Source organism: Neodiprion fabricii, chromosome 3 (genome assembly GCF_021155785.1).
Source record: "Neodiprion fabricii isolate iyNeoFabr1 chromosome 3, iyNeoFabr1.1, whole genome shotgun sequence".
Lineage (NCBI taxonomy): Eukaryota > Metazoa > Arthropoda > Insecta > Hymenoptera > Diprionidae > Neodiprion > Neodiprion fabricii.
In genome coordinates, this window is record NC_060241.1 from 15,849,359 (window position 1) to 15,865,058 (window position 15,700).

At 36.3% G+C, this 15,700-nt stretch overlaps 1 protein-coding gene across 1 annotated transcript in view; it reads right to left on the reverse strand.

Annotated features, from left to right (window-relative positions):
* The window catches only part of LOC124177255, a 247,152-nt gene that overhangs the window by 128,334 nt on the left and 103,118 nt on the right, over positions 1–15,700 (reverse strand). Inside the window, exons 4-5 of the mRNA XM_046559419.1 lie at positions 12,448–12,570; positions 499–688 (exon numbers count right to left, since the gene is read on the reverse strand). Coding sequence (XP_046415375.1) covers positions 499–688; positions 12,448–12,570 — 313 coding nt within the window. The remainder of the gene's footprint in view (positions 1–498; positions 689–12,447; positions 12,571–15,700) is intronic.

Consider the following 15,700-nt stretch of genomic DNA (forward strand, 5'->3'; position numbering starts at 1 on the left):
TCATTAACGTAATACAGTTTCATGTAAACTTCACTTGGTAAGAACCCTTCGAGTAGTCGAAAATTTGAGTAACGGAACTCAATTTTCCGTATCGATTGTTTAGAAATGCTCACTTAGTAGCCGACTTCGTTCAATGGCAGCTTAGGCGTACTTCGATGAACAAATTTATTCCGAGGAACCCCGTTAAAAAAGTTTCATGTAAACTTCACTTGGTAAGAACCCTTCGAGTGGTCGAAAATTTGAGTAACGGAACTCAATTTTCCGTATCGATTGTTTAGAAATGCTCACTTAGTAGCCGACTTCGTTCAATGGCAGATTAGGCGTACTTCGATGAACAAATTTATTCCGAGAAACCCCGTTAAAAAAGTTGTTCCTGTACCAACACGAAAAGTTTGTTTGGCAGCACAAAAATGAACTTTGCCTGCAGCGCTGGAAAGTTAAACCAGGCACGGGCTTCCGAACACAGCGGCTATATGTATAAGTAAACGACGTACGAACCTTTCCCATGAGAGACGCCTCGGCAGTTCATCGCTTGGAATGAAACTTGGTCGTTGATTTAAAAGGCGCGCAAGTCGCGTCAACGGTTGAGTGCCGCTCACACTGGCGCTGCTCAATCTCCCGCTTCTTGATACGGATTCCTTGCTAGTATCTCTTGAACTCGTGCTAATATCGGAAACGCGACGCTCGACTGAAACAAAAATTTGTACTTGCGTTACCACTTTTTTCTAGTCTTCACCCAGGTATTTAATAATCGACAAATCGGAGGAACGTAGGCAGAGTCTGGAATTAAGAATTGTAAGTAACATTTTGCTGTGCCAGATGTATTTATCGAGGCACGCAATGGGACATGCTGCTGTGTGATGTGTATACTGGATATTTTGTGGTAACGGTCTCATGGGCAATTTAACACGTAAGGCTAAATCCGCCTGCATTCATGCAATATAGGATACATTTTATTGGGATCCGTCAGCATTTCGGTAATTGAGAGTGCAGTTCACCGATTGGTAGTTGTCTCGTCGCACGTAATTGACTGATTTCTTGCTGTTTTCTCCAATCGCAGACCGTGAGACAAATGCCGATCGGTAAAATATACCCCAAAGGAGTTAATAACTGTCATAATCTTCTGGTGTACATGCTTCTTGTATTCTTGTGCAACCGTTGATATGTCTTGTAATTTTTTGTAATCTTGTTGCATTCTTCGCCTTATTTTTGCAATCCTTGAAATCATTGTAATCGCATGAAAATTTCTGTCAATACTGTACATAACCTATTATCTTTGTAATCCTTGAAATCTCTGTAAGTTTTGCGATTATTTGTAATTTTTGTAATCCTTTGCGATCTCTTTGTAATCGGTGACATTGTCTTGTAGCCTGTCTTACTCTTGTAATCTCTCGAAACATTTGTAAGCTATGTAATTTTACTGCAATTTCATAAATTTATTTGTATTCCGTGTAGCTTAGTAACACAGTTCTGCAACCAAATCCTTTTTCAGAAAAAAATATTATAGACATGAAGATTTTAGTGCGCTGAATCTGCTACATCTGCTGTCCATTTTTTGCTGTCGCGTATGTATAACATATTACATGATATGATTATTTCTTTTATTAAAAATATTGTAAATATAGTTGCTGTCATTAGTGTTTGACTATAATTTGTTAAGAAAATTATCGTTTTAATAAAAAAAAAAACATTACATGAAAAGTATGCGTGGTACATATTTTTTATTACTACATTTCGATTCAAGAGTATTAAATCTATTAGAATTACTTGTAATAATAAGAAGGAGAAAAAAAACAGTTTATTTTGCAGACCAGTGTAATCACTTGAGATCTTTGTAAACATTTTGTACTATGTGTAATCTTGCTGTAATCTTTGATTTCGCTGCAATTTCTATGATTGAATTGTAATCTTTGTTATTGTAATCAGTGTATGTCATTTTTACGTAGTGATCAACCCTCCAAAATCCTAACTTACGTAAATCCAGGCGGATTGGGAGCCCTTGTGTTATTTTCACGACACAACCGGGTATAGATTTTATACTCCCATATACATCTAGATGGGTATTCGTTACATCAACAATATCAATATTGCGTTTGATATGCAAGCGTAACATTATATGGCCCTTATGCTACATGTCAAGGGTGCCGATATAGAACCGAATTTGTTTCTAGATGTACGCCTGTGTAGATTCCTCACGAAAATTGCCAGAGTAGTATTGATTGGGGTTACAAGGTAAAAAAAATGAAGACGAGGTAATAGAATAGATAACCCTTAGATTAAAATTGAATGTAAAACGGACAGATCACATGACTCTGCACGATTTCATGTTTCACATGAGAACAATAGCGAGTCGATGCCACATTGGATTTTTTTTTATTTAATATACACTTGCCTTGAAAGTCTGTAAATTTGGTATCAAAATGTAAGAGGTCGCTCTTAAAGTAAAGTATTTTCTTCATAATACAACGAACAAGTATTTTGGAAGGTCGATAAAATTTGGCAAAAAGTTCTTTAAGATGTTGATTAAAAAATACTACTCTATCATCATCATTTGGTTTTCTGTGACGTACATTTTTCAAGGTAGGTATACAAGTTTACTTGAATATAATAGAATAGAACGAAGTCTTTTCAACTGACGCTGAAAACTGGCAAAGTTTAAAAAAATTCCGTGGGGTCGACGAAAAAATAATGGACATAATTAACTGCTACGGGAAGAATTGACCTAATTTCACTGTCGAAAACCGGACAAGGTAAGGAGGCATTTGATCATGTACTATTCGTCATCTTTTAAGCTAACTTCCCCATTCCTTTTTCCTTTCTTATCTCTTGGGTACCATTTTTCTTTCAATCCAGGCTAAGGTAATCAAAACCAACGCTAAGTGGATACGTAATGGATTGGCTTCACAGCTTTATTTTAGGGTAAATGATGATATACGATTTTCGATATTTTGGGGAAAAGGTGCATAAAACGGAATATTTAAAAAAATAAGGTTAGAATTGCTCATTGAATTTTTTACAAAACGCTCTTAGCTTCTGATCGATGCAGATTTCCTTACGTGAAATGGTACAGAAAATGAGGTTCACGTTTGTATGTTATATTACATTAAATAAAATTTTCATAAGCTTTGTTAACTGCAACCCTAATGGGCCTTGGTAAGATGATATAGAAATGTCGTGAACTGGTCGTGGCTGAACCGCATATGTATTTTCACGAAGGTCAATTTCATGGAGGTGATTGAGATGAGAATCAATATTTTTCCACTCGCAATCAGTTTACTACGAGATAGTTGCACATTGAGGAAGCTATGAAGATGTTTTTAAAATACAAGAAAAAAAACTATCCAAAGTGTAAGCCGAAGCTTCGATATTGACTTTTATTATAGATTGTTCTAAAATAGTCGAAAATATACTAAATTTATATTTTTATTATATTACACAATAGTCTGTCTGGTTGAGAAGACTATTCTCCACAACTGCACTCACAATAAGATACAGACAAACACATGTATTTTTGGAAACAATATATTTTTTTGTTTATAAATTTCAAGTGCACAAAATGTAATAATTTTTTATACGTGCACGGAAAGGCCAACTTTCCTCCCTGCAGTAAGGGACCTTAATGAAATTTTACTTGCCTAGTGTGGAAACTCTTTTTTCCCTAGGGCGGAGTGACTGTCTATCAGAGGAGGCTGCGAGTTGATACAATCATGAATTCTAACTTCGATAAACTTAGTCCAGCCGAGTAAGCATTGACTCCTATTCTTTTCGAGAACAGGTTCGCCGATTTTTTCGTAGGTAGATTTGACCTCAACCGATGAGCCCTTGATTTTGCCGCTATATCAATTTAACAGCTGATTGTTTGTAAAAATGGTGAAAAAACAAAATCGAATTTTTATTTTCAATTTTTTTTCTATCGACGAGAGGAAAAAATGTTTGATATAAAAGTAGTAGGTCTTAACCTCGTGTATATGAAAAAAAGTTTTTGATTCAAAAAATAATTCTTAGTTTAGCCGCAAAATGTAAAAAACCAGCCATTTTTTTTTTTTAATTTTAACCCAGTTTCCTTAATTATAAATTTAAACCTTCGAAACTCACATGTCACGTGTGAAATTAGTGCTTCAAAAACCAATCCAAAAATTATTCGATTATCTCGTACATTATGGCAACAAATAGCGATTTTCGAAAAAACTTCGGGTACCAATAGAACCCAACATAATGGGGTTACAGCGTCAAAAAATATGACTCGTAGTACTTACAGATATGGAGATTACTAATGCGATTGAAAAAAAAATTTTTTCCATCGACAAAGGTCGCAAAAAAAGGAAAGAAAATTTTTCCTACTTAACAAATATGAGTATTGCTGAAATTATTCACTTACGAAAAACATTTTTTAATATTGTTATTTCTGTTTGTGAGACGAAAAATTAAAAGCAAAAAAAATTGAAAATAAAAATTTGATTTTTTTTCTTCACCATTTTTACAAACAATCAGCTGTTATTGATATGGCGGCAAAATCAAGGGCTCATTGGTTGAGGTCAAATCTACCTACGAAAAAATCGGCGAACCTGTTCTCGAAAAGAATAGGAGTCAGTCGATTACATGCCTTATTCGCCTGTACTAAACTGCCGCACACCGACATGATCGACGAGATCTTTCACTACGTAAGACGCAAGGTCGGCAGCCGTGATTGTACAGGAAAAATTTCGTGTGCACCACTGGCGGAAGGTTCAGATCTCTTGGCAGAGTTTACTGCCGTCATCAACTGCTTTACCTCGATGTATCGCGGGCGTAGGAAGATACACTTCGAAAGCGCAATCAGGTCGGACAGCAAGCTCCGCGTTCATGAGCGAAAATCTACTTTCCTCCCTTGGTGCACAATGCAATTTTTGTAACACCTACACGAGGAGTTCGCTTTCGTGCGCTGAGGCGAACTGTTGAGTAATGTTGATTACGATACAGTTTTCTTTAGGTAATGTTCACTACCTAACAGATATGTTGGAAAAAAACCTTTATAAATTGCATCTACAATTTGGTTTTGTCAAAAAAGCAACAAAATTTCTCTGAGAATACTCAAACTTTCTGTAGGCATGATTTTCCCGAGGGGTGCGTTACCGTGTAAAAATGACGTACTCCAATTACATTTACAGATGAATTACAAAGATTACAGGAATTACAAAGAGATTGGAAAGATTACAGTGACGTTGCACAAATTACAAAATGATTACGAATATAACACAGAATACAAAAATTGCACGGATAACACGTTGGTTGCTAAGGTTACAACAAGTTGACATGCATACAATTAAATTTGTATAATATGCAGAGTTCAAAGGGGTTACAAAAGATTACAAGGGTGAAAAAAAAATTACAAGCATTATAAAGGTGAGATCCTGAAATCGAGATGATTACAATGATTAACATTATTATTAAGGTTATAAGTAATTCCAGAATTGTATAGACATCATGAAGAATAGAGGGGTCATTAAGGATAAAAAAAGATTACAATGGCCGACCAAAGGTTCCCGTTAACAGTGTTACATCATTCATCGTAAGACGCGGCCGCGCAGTACCAATGATAAAAATTGGACCAAATAAATTGTGAGTATTTTTTGTAATATTACACTTAGCTATCTAAAATCGTAGTCTGTATCTTTACTAACTCATGCTTCGATGATCTTAAATATTTGAATAACGTATCGTGGTCCAAATATTTTTCGTTTTTTTTTTCCAAAATACGTGGTCGGTGGTTATTAACCCCTTGAGTGTCAGTGACACACATGTGGGCAGAAAAAAGTCGTGCCACTTTTGTGTCATGACACATGTGGGCATTTGAAAAAAATACTGTTTATCCTGCATCGATTTGACCGTGGTTTGGTAAATCAACGTTTTCGACGTCGCTGAATCCGAATCTGGAATCGGATTTCTAAAATTCAAGATGGCGGATCCAATATCGCGGACGCTAATTCGAAAAAATAGTTTGATTTCGACAAAAGTGAGTATGTCAGAGTTTTGAGGTCGCTGAATCTGAATCTGAAATCGGATTTCCGAAATTCAAAATGCCAGATCTAATATAACAGAAGCAAATTCTAAAACTAGTTTTATTCCGACTAATGTCAATATTTTGAAGTTTTTCAGGTCGCTGAATCTGAATCTGAAATCAGATTTGGAAAATTTAAAATGGTGGATTCAATATGGCGGACGAGAAGTTCAAATTTCATCAAATCCGGTCAAAAAATTTTGCCCACGGGTTTCCGGGATCGCTGGTTACGAATCTGAAATCAGATTTTGAAAATTCAAGATGGCGAATCCATTTGGCTGACAAAGAGCTCAAATTTGATTGAATCCAGTTGAAAAACTTTTGGTCCGCCATATTGGATGCGCAATCTTGAATTTTGGATATCTGATCTTAGATTCGTAATCAGCTACCCCGTAAACCTGTGGGTAGCATATTGTGTACAGATTAGATCAAATTTGAACTTTTCATTCGCCATATTGGATACACCATTTCGAATTTTACAAATCTGATTTCAGATTCAGATTCAGCAGCCTTGGAAACTTCGAGGCACTTACTTTCGTTGGAATAAAACTTTTTTTGAATTCGCGTCCGCCATATTGGATCCGCCATTTCGAATTTTGAAAATCTCAATTCAGATTTGGATTTAGCTACCCCAAAAATGCTCGAAAATCTCATTTTTGCCCTACACTCAAGGGGTACTAAATTTAACTATAAGCTTTATTATCCTCTTACTTCGTATATCACAGTTTTTATTTTTATGATGCATTTGACATTGTTTTCAAGATATTACGAATGTAAATAACTAGTATGCATGCTTATTACTAATCGATTGATCGTCATTCTTGACGCCTCGATCTCGATGCCTTCTAAACGAGCGTTGTGGTCGGAAAACGACCTGGTGTCAACTGTCCGAGCAATTAACCCGTTCACTTTAAAATGAAAATGTTGACTCGAAATGCCTTTATTTGAGTGAAGAAACACTTTTCGAATGATTTCGAGGTGTTTTGGACTTGTTTCAGAAATTGATTTTTTTTTTCAAAATTTATGTTTTTCTCGCAAATTTACAAACTAAATAGCGGCGAGCGATATGTCAGGAAATTCTACCCTTATTTCATGTACTTGACAATTATTTTTTTTGAGAATTTTAAATCTAATTGCTACATTCGTGTGATTATTGATCTCAGATACCAGACATATTACGTACAGTTTGATTACTTAAGTATGTTAAAGCTATAGGCCTTATTATTCTACCATAGTGAAATAAGGCCTACTGGCAAAGTTTTTAAAAATGTTTAATTTCGTTTTTGTTTATGATACAATTTACCATTTTTCGTTTATATCTTATAAAAACTGTACTTGAATATTGAGTATTATCAAGACCCGTTGATTAAATTGGATATTTTTTATTTTATTTGAAATATCCCTTTGCTAGGCCTTTTTACCCGCAGGTACTTTGTATGAGCTTGCTTGATCGTCTGAGCAGCTGCTGACACTTTTTAGGGACTCTTCTGCAGTTCCCGAAACTTCTGAATTATAAGTATAAATACGATCAATGTCTGTGCGTGTAGTTATTTTTGCTTATCCTCAAATAGTCCGAATAAGTGGCTCTGAAAGTTCTGCTACAAAAAAAGTTGGCGGGTAATCGGACTTCGTAAACTTTTCGCATTTTTTCATTACTACGTTTGTTTTTAACGTGAGATATCAGCTACCCATTTATAAGATTCTTGTTTTCGAAATGGGCTAGGTTTTTGAAGTGAAACTCCACCACTTTCACGACCAACTACCGCTTAACTGCTTAGGTACCACAAAGCAAACCCTAACTTTCGTGAAAGTCGGCGCCTATGCGTAGCAAATGTTACACAAAATTACGAGGCACATCGACACAAAAAATCGAATAAACTTTTGAATTCTCATCACATCAGAGGTTTGATCAATTCTTTGTAATGGTGTGAGCGAAAGACACGTTCGAGTGGGTTTCAAATATATCGTTGCAGCTCTCACTTCAGAAGTTGCAAAAGCCTTCGTAATTGCTCCATCAGTGTTTAGCAACCGATCATCGTAAAAAATTCTGACGTTGTACAGGGGTAACCTGCGGAACCCGATAACCATAAAAAGGCAAAAAAAAAAAAAAAAGACCGACCATCGTTAGCAGACTGTCAAACGAGGAATACCCTAGTCTGAACGATTCTGCACCGTCGAACCCTCGTCAGAGTCTCACTCTCACCGGCATGTCACCCATTAGCCCAGCTTCAAATCCCTAAAACTGTTTTCAGTTAATCCCAACGTGAATTTTTTTCGCGTCTCACTGCCAGCAGACACGATGTTCGTCTGGTGAGTTTAATTCGTTCCGCAGCATGAAATGGAATTTGAAACATCGGGTGTGTTTAGGAGGCCAGGAGAGCTGATTTTTTTTAATATCCACAAAACTCATGTGAATATTTTTCTTACACAACCTTGATCACGGGGGTTTGTAAAATTTCATGGTTGATGTCGATTGTTTGAGCTTCATAATCTGTAATTTACATAAGACTTCAATTACAAGTGACATCAAGACATTGGTGAATAGAAAAGTCATTTTTCAAACAAGTCACTCATCGTATGGATTTCGGAGAAGCGTTGGTCCGATTGAGCATTTTGGAATCATTTCTTTCAGAAGACATGCCCTTTTCGTTTCAACGACGATAATTTTTTTTAAATTCCTGTATCTGTGTTATTAGCAAATAAAAAAGCCCGACACTTTTTGTTTTTTTAAGATATTCCAGGAAATAAATGAAATTGAAAAAATTCTCTCGTCGAAAACAAAAATTCCACGACGTCTCAACTGAATGACTTCCAAAAAGAAAAATTCAACCGGACCAACGATGCTTCGAAATCCTTACGGCAGTAACGAAGTGATTGAATTTATTCGAAAAGTCACTCACCAATGTCTTGCTCTTATTTGCCATTGGAATTTGATGGAAATTAGAGCACCTGAAGCCTAAAAAACGCCATCAACCATTGATACTCACAAATCTACAGGACCGAGAGTATATTGAATAAAAAAAATAAAATAAAGTTAAATAGCGACTATTGATGAGTTTGCGGATTATTTAAAAATCAGCTTCACGGGTTTCCGTAATCAGTCATCGACGCGCCAACAGCTTTGGCAAACTGTAATGGCGACCGACAAAGGGATTAAGGATTGAAGCCTAGGATGTGCGTCTGAAGGCCTGAAGCACGCGGACGGTCATTATACCATGCGAGTTGGAATTGCTCTCTTTGAAACAGTGAAGCGCGTTTCAAGGAGCCGGGAATTAGCCGTTCGCGAGATCGAAGCAGTCCGATTAGATTTTGCGGATATATTTCAACAATTCGTGGCCGGGATACATAGATTCGCAAAGTGGCGAAAAGATGGTCCAAGAGGTTTGATAGGGGTTGCAGCCAGGTCTAAAGCGACACGGGATTAATTTTCGGGGGATGGAAATTAACCACCCCCGGCATCGACGTAGGCACATCTTGAGCGCTAACAAACCTTGGATAACCTTCAACCGCGAGCATTCAGCCTCGCAATAGGTTGCCCGAAGCGGCGGAAAACCGAGGATCCAATCTCTACAGTAAACAAATTATTAGTAATTTGTTGACCTAGCTACTCGGGCGTGTAACTTGTATATTATGTTGGGAATCTTGTGTCATGAGTTAGCGTCGCGTCTTATACCGTATAGTCGTGTTATACTTATCTCTGCTCCACAATCCTTCATTACGATGTTCATAATTCGACAATTATCGTCACCCGTTAATCCACGCGAATCCCCCCTTCAGTTTGCTTCACTATAATTAACAGCCTTTGAGAGTAGGTATACAATTTCCTAATTGGCACGTACTAGGCAATCTTCCAAAACTCATGGTTCTTAAGGGTAAATTCGCTCCGTCGCCTGAATCGAACGTTACAAAGAGAGAAAAAAAAATAGGTTGAAAAATCTCTCGCCGAAAACTATTTGCACCAATAATGGTGGACACGGATTAAAAATCATCCCCTGCTATGTGGGACAGACATTAATCCGAGAAATTTCAAATGGATAACACCAGCCAAGATATCGTTGTCAGTAATTTGAGAAAAAGTTTTCTAGGAATTGGAACGTTAGCGATTTTGATCCGATTCTGATATTTTGAGATTAGTTTGCTTGTTGATCAGATCCCCACAAATTGTTGAAAAAAAAAAAAAATCGATACTTTTTACATCATATATAGTATACGGTTAAAACGCACAAATGTGACTGCTGATGAAAATCCTCTCTGAACCGTTTTTTCAAGCGGTTTTTGGAGATCTCTTTAGTGAAAAAAATAATCCCAAAAACATCAGAATCGGATAAAAAAACACCAAAATTTCATTATTTTTGACACTCTATAATTACAATTATAAGACCTTTTTATTATAATTTTATGCATGATTAATAATTAAAAGACTTTTTCTTAAATTATCGATAACTTACCTTGTAAGAATTTGCTGACAATCACATTCATTTCTGGTACATAGTAAGGACGTTGTTTTAATCGCCTTCACTATTATTGGTGTAAATAACATTACCGAAAACTTTTCTTTCAAACGGTGAGGTTCATTCTTTCTTAGGGGTGCCCTGGTCGAAATTACCGATCCCCAGAACATTTTCGAATATAGCATCTGAATCGTTTGTCCCTACGTCCTTGGATGTTTCTTGAGGAATAGATTCCGATGGAAGCATAAAATCAATCGAAATCGAATTGCATGTAGAATCGCGTTCTGATGTTTTTGATAAATGCTCAAGCTATAATTATAATTAGGCTCAGATTTTAATCGACATAAGTGACGCGCTCATTTTACGATTTACACGACGTGAAATTCGTTGATTTTCATTTATTTTATACATTCATGGAAATCTATTCCTCAAGATACGTCCAAGAACGCAGGGCAAACAATTTGGATGCATCGTTACGGAGATATTCGATCGGTAATTTTAACCAGGTCAACCCGATCAAGTGCACTGAAATAATCGCAGTGTCACGATTCCATGTTTTGAGAAAACTGATATCCATTTAATACGCTCTAAATTCACTAGAACAACAATTTGCATGCAGGCTTTCATATATATGTGTCAGCGTTACCTAAATTAATTAGCACAAGAAGAACCAAATTAATCAGCTTTCGATTTTTCCGAGTGACCAATTTAAATTTTCATAAAATCACGAGCGTTCTAATATTTGCACCTGCAGATTAAATAATTTGCTAAAACTCACAATACCTTGTACAGATTATGTTATTCTATAATAGTAATAAGAATATTAGTTATGGTCACAATTCTACACATGGGATATCAAGAAATGTCTACATGGAAGAACATCGATAAGAAATCGTGAAATTTACGTTGTTGGTTCAAAACAAGGATGGCATTTCTTCCAGAATTTGCGGACTTGGAGGAATTTTTTCTACCTTATTTTCTTAAAGTACGGAAAATTTCGCGTTGCTAATACCAAACCCTGTAGAATGGAGTTCTCACGGGATTGTTCGCCATCGCAATTTGAATAATCTTATTTAAACCATTTATTTCTCCGTTGAAGAGTTTTTGCATACCTCAAGGCGTTTCCAAGATATTTTGTACCTATAGCACTTTGAGGAGGTTGGTTGACCGAAAGTCGATACTTTTTACAAATTTTATTACTAGATAGTATATACATTAAGTTTTTATTAAATTTTTATATCCATAACGCGTGAAGATCTATTTAAAAAGAAAAAATAGAAAACATTGGGACCATAAACAAAAACTCAGATATCAAGACTTCGTTTCAAACAGCTTCAAAATGGTTCACAGCAAGTAAATTCTATTGATTTTACTTAACAATGGCATTCGAAAGACTATTTTCCACAATCACTTTCAACAGATTTTCTTCTTTTTATTACTAAATTAAATATCATAATTAATATCGATGGAAGGTCGTACAATTAAATGCTTAACGATGCCAAATCGTGAAAAAAGAGATTCAGTAAATTTGCTTGAAATACTCTTTTAAATAAAATGAGCCATCATTAAGTGAAATTGAACGACTTTATAACCAGAGTCTCAACCATTTTGAAACGATTTAAGCTATTATATTTAAGATAAGCTTTTGTTTGTAATTCAAATATTTTCTATTTTTGTTCGTTTGAAGAGCTCGTCACAGGTTACGAATATATTCATTTGAAAATTACTCGATGTATGGACGGTCTCGTAATAAAATTTTTGAAACACATTTGGTTTCGGCTAACGAACCACTCTAAACCTCCTCATCTTGATATAACGTGAAAAACTTTTCTTTTTTTTTTTTTTGTCAACTTTACCACAACACTGATTCCAAATACTCGAGTTCACACTCATCCCTGATTACTCCCTTCCTACGCAAATGTATGAGATCAAGAGCCTGGCAGGCGTTCGGCTACTCACCTATACTGTCGTCCGTGAAGGAGATCCTGGGGGTCAAGAGTTTGGCGTAGTGCGACGTTGTGCTTCCACGTTTTCCGGAAACAGGGTCAGCCGACGTAGCGAATACGCCTCCCGAGGCAGCGGCTGCGATAGTAAGAAAGAAATGTAGAGCTTCACCCTCGGAAATTCTATCAATCGCAATATCAAGGCGAAATAAATGATCGTCCACGGTGGCATGGGGATCATTTTTACGATACTTGTCAGCGATGATTAACGATCGCTTGGCTTCGTGCTTCAGAAAATATACAACAGCGGCTGTTCGCTAGACTGTTTCACATTATTGCAATATGTGTAGACCTTTTTTTCCCCTATTTTCTGTTAGTCCGTGTCTAATTTTTGCTAAACTAAAATTTCTTCCGTAGTATAGAATTCTTCGCTCAACTCTAAAAGGTTCTTAATCCCATGTTACTCTTCCCGTTTAAACGTGAAGTATCAAAACGTGAACTCATTTCACGTCCTACCAAGATTTGACAGTTCGATCGATTTCGTTTTAATATGAATAATAAAAAGTTCGTTTTCGTCAACTTTAAAAGGTCGGCTTCGGTTCGCCATTACGACCAAAGGATCCAAAAAGTCAAATTTTGCTAGTATTTGGTTCCTCGCTGCCCTGACGTAAAAAAAACGATCAGCAGTTTTGCAGTTGATTAAATCGTCCACACAATTATGTCCGTATAAGAGACGGTAGGTACTCGTGATTATCTTGGGAAATTCTCTGAAGAAACTGGAAGAAATTTATGTCTTTTTACGTGTTAATAGAATGTAACAAAGTCACGTATTCTGAGGCAACCATTAAGACTTGAGCTAGAAATTCTGTACTTCGGGTGGGTTTTTTACGGCAACAAACTACTGTTTGGATCTTGTTTCAGCAAAGAAATAGTATTATACGTGTGGCTTATTGGCTATTGCAGATGTCGTAAAATAAAGACGAACAAGAGGGTGTCGTTGAGTTCAGTTTATAGACGGTAATTGTTGCGAAACCGAGGAAATGTTTAAATACTTTCAAGAATTAAAGAAAAGATTTTTATAGCACCGACCATCACAAATTTTCGCTCAACTCTTTATTTAATTTTGCCGTCTTTATATGTATGCACTAGAAAATTCTTACGAAAATATTAGGATCTATGAAAGTTTTGTTCTAGAGAAATAAATTATTCATGCAAAAAGCCTAGTCATAGGTTCTTTTAACAAAAATTTTTTCTTGTTTACATTCTCTTCGAGTACGACGCGACTAAATTTATGGGTTGATCTGAGGAAAATTTAGGGAGGCATAAGCCTCCAAAAGTTAACCGGAAACTGCGTAAAATCATGTTATTTGAATTGATAAAGTCAATTTTCAATCTAGTGAAAATTTTTTGTTGAAAATTTGAATAATTTAGAATAAACACTCGCATCATTTTTGTTTTCGAAACTCTGCGTTCAAACGACGAGAAATGGCTTATCGAAGGATATGATATGGATACGGCATCAAAAGGATATCGATTTCGGCCATTGGTGTGAAACAATCCTTTGAGCGTAAATTTAGCTTGCAAACATTTTTTTTATGTGAAATGAACCTTGTTTAAGGAGCAGGTCGACTTTGAGCCATGTCAATTTTTGTTAAAGAAGCTGTATAACGGATCCCCCTAAGGAACACCCTTATCCCCATAGACCGGATTATATGCATTTGCATATTAATAGCCCATTTTTACTGGTTATTACATATTTCGCGTAAAATCTAGCGATGATGCATATTTCGCTATATTTGCAAAGCATTTAACGATTCTAATATAAAAAAAAAAAAATACATACACAGCTGCGATTAGCACTCATTTTTCGCACATACCTGCGTGTCTTAAAAAGCTTGAAACTCAAGGTTTGGCGTTGACTGATTCTATTCAGTTAATGAATAAGATCCGCCAAGTAAACTCCGCATTGCCAGAAGTATTTCAGCGTAAACTTAAAGAACAGTTTGAAAACATTTTGAACAGTAACTCAAACCTTGAAACTTTGTGTAAAATTAATGGTTTTAATAATGGGACGGGTGAACTTTTGCTAGAAAAAATAAGTGACAACACAGCACACGAGTTCAAATACTGCCCATTTACCTCAGTGAATGTGGAACGGTCCTTTTCCATTTACAAAAATATTTTGAGTTATCGAAGACGCAATCTTACTACCGAACATTTGGAACAGTACCTGATTGTTTACGTCGACAAAAGTAACAAAATATTAAGTAATTGTTGATTATCGAGTTTACTTACTGATTTCATGCTGATTTGAAGTTAAAAAAAAAAAATCTATTTTTTAATTGTTCAATATGGCATATTCTGACACTTTTCATGCATGTTTCAAGCTTTTTATGCTGCATATAATCCGGTCTCTGCTTATCACCATAGGTGACGAGAAGTAAAAAACAACGGGGGTTGGCTCTACCGGAACCAACAATTTGTTCACGTTCGCGTATTGTATAGGTATGTAACTTGTTTCCTGCTTTAGCAAATCGTCAAATTGAATGTGCCAGGCATTGAATACGTGATCAACGTTCCGTCGCCGGACGGCCAAGCCAACGTCCGAGAAAATCACCCCCGCAGGAGGACGTTCACCCGTCGTCAATCGAGACACACAACGTGACATTCGGGCGCCACTCTCGACGACTTGCCTGAGCTGCGTCTGGAAGTGAAAAGGCTGGGCTGGGTGGGATATTGAATGTCAGGCAAGGTGACGTGTCTGATCAGGATGTGGAAGGCGAGAAGCTTTTTCAACTCGTTTTTTGCTCCGCTCATTTTCAAATATGTAATTAAGGATGTTCCAGTTGTACAGTCTGGTAGAAATAATTTTCAATCCAAGTAAGTAGGAATTAAACACTGAACAAGTACAGCTCAAGTGGATCAAGATGAATTCGGTCGAAACAATGCACCCGCAATTCGGAGAGACAAGATAAACCAACGGATTTGCACGGAAGGCGGTCATTTGTCAGAAGCTTTTGAAATACAACAATATTCCCTCTTTTTATTAAGTGACAAATTCATACCATATTTTGTACGTACATCCAATTTTAATAAATCATAGCTCATATTGTTTGTGAATGAATGGTCTGAATTCACTGGAACTTCGATTCCTTTTGATCACTTCAATTTACTTGAAAATACAAGTTGTGTAAAATCAATAGAAGATTCGTTTAATAGATTCAGGCTTAGGTTCAAAAGAAATTCATGTTATCAAATATCGATATCAG